The sequence below is a fragment of the Coturnix japonica genome, chromosome 27 (assembly GCF_001577835.2).
Source record: "Coturnix japonica isolate 7356 chromosome 27, Coturnix japonica 2.1, whole genome shotgun sequence".
Taxonomy (NCBI): domain Eukaryota; kingdom Metazoa; phylum Chordata; class Aves; order Galliformes; family Phasianidae; genus Coturnix; species Coturnix japonica.
In genome coordinates, this window is record NC_029542.1 from 2,367,124 (window position 1) to 2,373,749 (window position 6,626).

General features: G+C 53.9%; 1 protein-coding gene across 27 annotated transcripts in view; it reads right to left on the minus strand.

Moving 5' to 3' along the window:
• Nucleotides 1–1,978: 1,978 nt before the first annotated feature.
• Nucleotides 1,979–6,626, minus strand: part of MAPT (microtubule associated protein tau) — a 33,765-nt gene continuing 29,117 nt past the window's right edge. For 23 of the 27 annotated variants that reach the window (XM_015885796.2, XM_015885795.2, XM_015885794.2 and 20 more), the window contains 3 exons: nt 5,757–5,838; nt 5,486–5,598; nt 3,444–3,908 (listed from right to left, as the gene is read on the minus strand). In XM_015885796.2, the coding sequence (XP_015741282.1) occupies nt 3,693–3,908; nt 5,486–5,598; nt 5,757–5,838 (411 nt within the window). In that variant the 3' untranslated portion in view covers nt 3,444–3,692. Of the gene's footprint in view, nt 2,843–3,432; nt 3,909–4,265; nt 4,414–5,485; nt 5,599–5,756; nt 5,839–6,247; nt 6,291–6,626 lie in introns of those variants that run through there. The other 4 variants (XR_001559637.2, XR_001559635.2, XM_015885775.2 and 1 more) reach the window with 4 other exon arrangements.

Sequence of the window (6,626 nt, forward strand, 5' to 3'; positions counted from 1 at the left end):
CATCCTGCCGGGAATTTTCACAGTTTTTAGTGAATTTAAGGAGTTTAGAAAACTGCTTTTTTGGGGTTTTTTTTGTTTTGTTTTGTTTCTTTTTTTTTTTTTTTGTTTTCGGGTTTCTTTTCGTTTTTCATTTATTCTTCTTTTTTTTCTTCCATGTTTTTTCCTTGTCTCACATCAAGTTTGAGCCGCCCGGGTTCCTCCCAGCGGAGTGAAGCCTGGAGAGGGGAGCAGCCCCCCCCCATCCCCATCCCCCCCTTATCCCTCCCCTTGTAGCTGTGTAAGCATAGAGCTCAGGCTGTAGCTGAATAGCAGGGATGCTGTTCCTGAAGCAGGAGGGTCCCTTTAACCTGCAGCCCCTCCCTCAGCTGTTGTAGTGATGTTAGTGTGAGAAGCAGGGCTGTGTTGCTGTGTCCCCCCCCCCCGCAGGGTGCAGCCAAACAGCCCTGGGGGGGGGGGGGGGGGGGGGGGGGGGGGGGGGGGAAGGAAGGAAGGAGCTGGGGGTGATGCTCTGTGTGATGGAGCAGGGCAGGATGGGCAGCCCCTGCAGCAATGGGAGCTGCAGCTCCACATGGGGTTGGCTCATGGGCTGCGAAGGGGAGAGGGGGGTGGGCAGCAGTGGGGCTGGGTGGGCAGCAGTGGGGCTGGGGGGGGTCTGAAGGCACTGCAGTGCTTCCTATGGGGGTTCAGCCTCAGAATAGGGGGGGAGAGGAGAGCAGCCTGCACTGGGGGTGGATGGATGGGGTGGATGGATGGGATGGCAATGCTCAGCCCTGTTCCATGCTGAGCATTGGGAGCCAGCATTGCTGAGGGTCCTGTGACCCCCCACCCCCATAACACTTCTCTGTGCCCCCAAACTGCAGCATCGAAAGAGGGGAAAAAGGAGAAAAAAAAAAACACACAAAGGAAAAAAAAAAGAAAAACCCCCAAAAAAGGAGAAAAAAAAGGCCCCGAATCCAGGCGAGTTTTGATGGTTTTTTGTTGGTTTTTTTGGTTTTTTTTTTCCCCTTTTTTGTTTTGTTTTGTTTGTAATCGTAAAGAACTGAATTTTGTGGCTCTGCTGCTTCCCGGGGGGGGATGGGGGGTGATGGGGGGGGCTGTTGACTATGCGGCGGTGGGGGATGTTGGGGGGGGGCGTTATGAATTGTGTGAATGCTCATGAGCCCCCCCCCCTTCCTACCTCTCCTCTTCCAAAATGCATTGGGGCTCACTGGGAGATTCGGTCAGCATTTCATTAAGGATCGAACCCACCCAAAATAAGCAAACTACACAAACAATGATCCCCCCAACCCCCCCCCCCCCATCCTCTACCCAGCTCTCATCCTCCTCCAACCTCCTTCTCCTCGACCCCCCACACCCCCCTTCAGATTCCCCCCCCATCTCTCCAATCCACGCTTTTCTATTTATGATGCTTAACAAAAACCAATTCGCGACTTACTTTTAAGCGTTATTAAACTATCCACGGGGAAAAAAAAAAAAAAAGAGATAACGAGAAGATGCAAGCTTCACCGCCCCCCCAGCCCCCATTGCGCCACCCCCATCCCCCCCCACCCCCGTTTCGGTCATGTGTATGTAAGTAGTTTCTTTTCCTGCCTTTCAGCTGCTGTCCCGTGCCCGGTTCTATATTAGAAAATACCGTTTCTTTCCCAGCAGCCGACTCCCCCCCCTTCCCCTTTGACGCCCCCCCCCCACTTTGTTCACGTCTCGGTTCTGTTGGTGAAGCACGGCGAGGTGCTTATAAAAATTAAATAATAAATAAGAATTAAATGAAAAAAAAAAATACAAAAAAAAAAAACAACACGACAACAACAAAAAAAAGGAATTAAATAATAATAATTAATAATAATCATTAATTAATTGGGGGGGGGAATAACACAAACATGGATGTGAAGATGGAACGTCCTCCGTGTCGGTGGGGGGGGGGGATATTAAGGGGGGATATTGGGGGGGGGTCGCAGCTTTTTTCACTCGTGGGGGGGGGTGAATCTTTTTGTTGTTGTTTTATTTCCAAATTCACTTTTTTTTTTTACGGTAACAGTGAAACCCAGCGGTCAGCGCACGAGAAACACCATCATGGACACACAGACAGGCAGCTAAGCTACAATGGTTACACTGAGAGCAGAACTACCCCCCACCCCCCCCTCCCCAAATACCCCCCCTCCCCGTTATACCCAGCCTGGGTGGGGGGAGGTGTGGGGTCCCAGTGTGGGTTTGGAGCCTCGTTGGCACGAGATGGGAAGGAAAAGGGGGGTGTTGGGGGGGGGGGGCTGTGTGAGATGCTGCTGCTGCTCCAGCATCGCTGTCACCCCTCCATGATGCACCCTATATATTGCAGCCCCCCACCCCCTATTGCAGCCCACCCCCCCCAACTCGCTGTGGCCCCAGCAGCACACGCAAAGGGGGGAGGGCTCTGTCCATCACCTGCTCAGCCCCCCAACGCCCCCCCCCCCCCAGCACTTGGAAGCACACAGCCCCTCAGTGCAGCCCTATGGGCGCCTTCCCCCCCATCCCCAGCAGCAGCTCCTGGGGGGGTTTGGGGTGTGAAGGGCACAGCTCGGCCTCTTTGGTTGGTGAAGGAACGGGCAAAGGGGCCCAAAGCCCCCAAAGCCCCCCAGTGCCACGGGAACAGCAGTGAAAGGAGGAAGGGGCTCTGGGGGAGCACACAGTGCTGTGGGGTGCTGTAGGGTGCTATGGGATGCTATGGGGTGCCATGGGGTGCTGCAGCCCAGGATGGCCACCACCACCATCACCACCATCACACCTTCCTCTCCTCCTCCTCCTCCTCCTCCTCCACACGAGCGCAGCAGAACCTCGGAGCTGCCACTTCTGTGAGCTCTGAGCTGACCTTGCAAGGAAGGAAACAAAACAAAACCAAAACCAAAACGCCATCACAACCCCCGGCTGGAACCACTGCGCCCACCTCCGGGGGGGGGGGATGGAGTGGGGAATAGAGGGGGGGTCCACCCCCCCCCACATGCGGTGCAGCCAACGACTCACTGACAGCATCATTAAACACATGCTTTGTTTATGAAAACAACCACCCTGGCACGGTCCAAGCATATACAGACAAATCTACTCTACGACACGAGGGGCTGCCGGGGGGGGGGGGGTGGGATAAAGGGGTTGGGGGGGTGGGGAATAATAGGCTCTGCTCTTCATTCATTCAGCACAGAAACGGAGGGGATCCCCCTCTGCTGCTGCTGCCTGCATGAGCGCAGAGTGGGCTTCTATTTGCTCCGTTCAGAGGTGAAAACAAAAGGTTTTCTTCCCAATCAGCAGGCAAATGGAATGGGGGTTAGGGGGGGTTGGGGGGTCCAGCAGAAGTGGGTTATTTGTGCGGCCTCTCAGGAGTGTGGGGGGGGGGGGCCTGCTCTGCCCCACTGCCGCTGCAGGGATGGAGGGGGGTGGGTTGGGGGGGGAGAGGAGGTTCTGTACCTCAAAGTGTCACTGATTATGAAGTCCTGGAGCTAGAGCTGAATGAACAGTAAAAGCAGGTTAAATCATTAACCGAGTAGGGGATGGGGAAGCAGCTGTAAAAGGAACAGAGGAAGAAGGCCAGATTATCATTATTGGTGCGTCGGTTTCTTTTTCTTTTCGTGGTTGCTTGTTTTTTTACTCCCCCCCCCTCCCTCCCCCCCCCAACATCATCTTCTCCTTCTCTCCCGCCGTGGTGCTGAGCCCCATCACAAGCCCCATCACAAGCCCTGCTTGGCCAGCGAGGCGGACACTTCGTCAGCTAACGTGGCGAGCTGGGGGGAGTCCACCATGTTGATGCTGCCAGTGGAGGAGACATTGCTAAGGCGGCGCGGAGACGCGTCCCCGGAGATGGTGGGGGATTTGTAGACGATTTCGGCTCCGTGGTCGGTTTTAGCTTTGGCGTTCTCACGGAAAGTCAGCTTGTGAGTCTCGATCTGCAACGAGAGCAGAGCAGGGTGAGGTGGGGGGTCCCATAGGGGTGATGTTAAACCTGCAGGATGCATCTCAAGGATGGGACTGCGCTGCTCCCAGCAGCGTTAACATCAGCCCTGTGTGTGCTGGGAATGGGCCACGCACAGGGAGATGCTGCCAGCTCCATCCCAAGGCACAGCCCAGCTCCAGCAGGGATAGATGGAGCTGTGTGGGATATATGGAGCTGTGTGGGATATATGGAGCTGTGTGGGATATATGTGTGTGGGATAGATGTTGTTGTGTGGGATAGATGTGTTACAGCCACCCCTCCCTCAAGCTCCAGGGCTGGGGAGGGGAATCAGACCCGTTTTGCTACTTACTGGTGCCCTCCCCAGCTGAATGTGGGGCTGGGGGCTGCTTCGACGGGGGGGTGGGTGGGTCCAGCACCAGGGTGTGGAGCCCAGCAGGGTCTGGGCTGGGGGTCTGGGCAGCCTGGCGCCAGCTCTTGTCTTCCTTGCCTTTCTCTCTCTATGGGTGAAGAAACCCAACCCGAGGTGGTGGGGTACAAGAAAACGCATCAGCAATTAAAAGGAAAAATAATAAATGAGCCCAAAAAAGATCCAATAAATGTCAACCAGCAGGGGAAAAAAAGGTTTGAAAAAGGTGAAATATAGAAAATTAGGGAGAAAAAAAGATCTGGAAACCCAGCATCGTGATGTTAAAAATGGTAAGAAAAGGCCTGAAAAAGCACAGGGCAGTCTGATGCGTGGAGCAGTGAGAGAAGGGTAAGGAAGGCAGCGATCTGGGGCAGGGCAAGAGCTGGAATAGAGCTTAAATAGAGCAGGAATAGAGCTGGAACAGCTGGAATAGAGCTGGAACAGCTGGAATAGAGCTGGAATAGAGCTGGAACAGCCATCCCATCCCAGAGAGAAAAGAGCATCTGGAAAGCAGTGAGAGCAAAAGCACTTTTCCCTTTGGGAACTCAACCCCCCCAGGCTGCAGCCCCAGCCCTGAGCTGACCCCAAAGTGCTGCCCCATGTGTCTATGGGGAGCTGCTCCCTGCTGAATGCAGTGAGATGCAGCACGGAGCCCATCCAACCTGAGCAGCTCTGGATCCCCATTGCCACCTCCCTGCACTGCTCAGCTGCACTGGGGAGGCTGAGATGAGGCGCAGAGCTCAGCACTGATCACCCTTTGTAATTAAAGCTCAGCCCGATGCTGAGACACAAGCTGGAGACACAAACCTCGTCCTGCACCGACTGCAGAGAGCAGCAGAAACAGCAGGAAACCACAGCAGGAATCACACTCAGTCACACTGGGGTTGGTCTGTGCAGCCCTCAGCCCCATAAAGTGGGGTGAGGAGGGGGGGGAGCTCAGGAGTTTGGGGGTACAAAGCATCCCTGTGCAGCAATAGGGCAGCAATAGGACACAGTGGGACACAGCACTGCATGGCAAGCACAGAGGTGGTGCAGAGGCAGCTGAAGCTGAGCAGCACCTCCCCTGAGCCCACCCCAATTGCTCTTTGACCCCCCCCAGTCCCAACACACACACACACACACACACACAGAGCAGCCCTGCCCTCCACCCAGTGCTCCTTTACCTTTTTATTTCCCCCTCCAGGAACGTGGCTGATGTTATCTAAGGAGCCGATTTTAGATTGCACCTTATCTTTGAAGTCCAGTTTCTCAGATTTCACCTCCACTTGGCCACCACCTGCAACAACAGAGCAGCACAAGGCTCAGATCCCATTGCCTGATCCCATTGCCTGATCCCATTGCCTGATCCCATTGCCTGTAGGGCAACAGCCCCCCATCATACTGTGCTATGAGCATCCCTGACCCCCCCATCCCACACTGTTTTCATTTTGGTACCTGGTTTGTGATGGATGTTGCCCAAAGATCCACATTTGGACGTCACGTGGCTCAGATCCACCGGCTTGTAAACGATTTGAACCTGCCCATATAGGAGAGAGAAGAAGGTGAGCACCCAAATAGGGCAATGTGAAAGGAGGGGGGTGTTTGAAGGCAGGGGGGGGGGTAAACACGATATGGCAGCACCTGATGTGGATTGGAGGGAAAGGAACAGCTTACACCCCAAGGAGGGTTAATGAGAGAGATGAGAACGGTGATGAGAAATGGGAGGTCATTAATGTGTGCAGGAGCCTCTTATCACATCAGCATGCACGAGACCCTCTGCGCAGAGGGGGGGAGGAGAGGCAGATTGAAAGTGCTTTAAGTGAGAGAGAAAAGTGGAGTGGGAATTAAGTCAGATTTGCATACACGTCATCTGAAAAGGAGGAGATCAACCAGAGAGAGAGAGAGAAATAAACCAACCCCGTAAAATAAACCAAACAAATAAATACCTTTTCTGGTGTAAAACATAAAGTTTATGAATGTCCACAAAAACTGAAAGAACAGAAATGATCAATGTGCACAGAGCTCTGAGAACAGAGCGACCAACAATATGCATTTCTGAGCCAAAAAACAACACCCCAACAACAACAAACAGCAACGTCATGGAGGTAAAGGATCAAAACCAAAGTGATATCAAGGCTGGATATCGGCTGGGAGCTCCTGGTGTGTATCTGAGTGTAACTGGAACATGGTGAAGCACCAGAGAGCACCATGGTGCTCCAAACCTGCAGCCCCACAGCAGTGCCAGGGCACAGACACAGCAGGGCAATGGGACCATACACAGCAGGGCAATGGGACCATACACTGCAGGGCATTGGGACCATACAC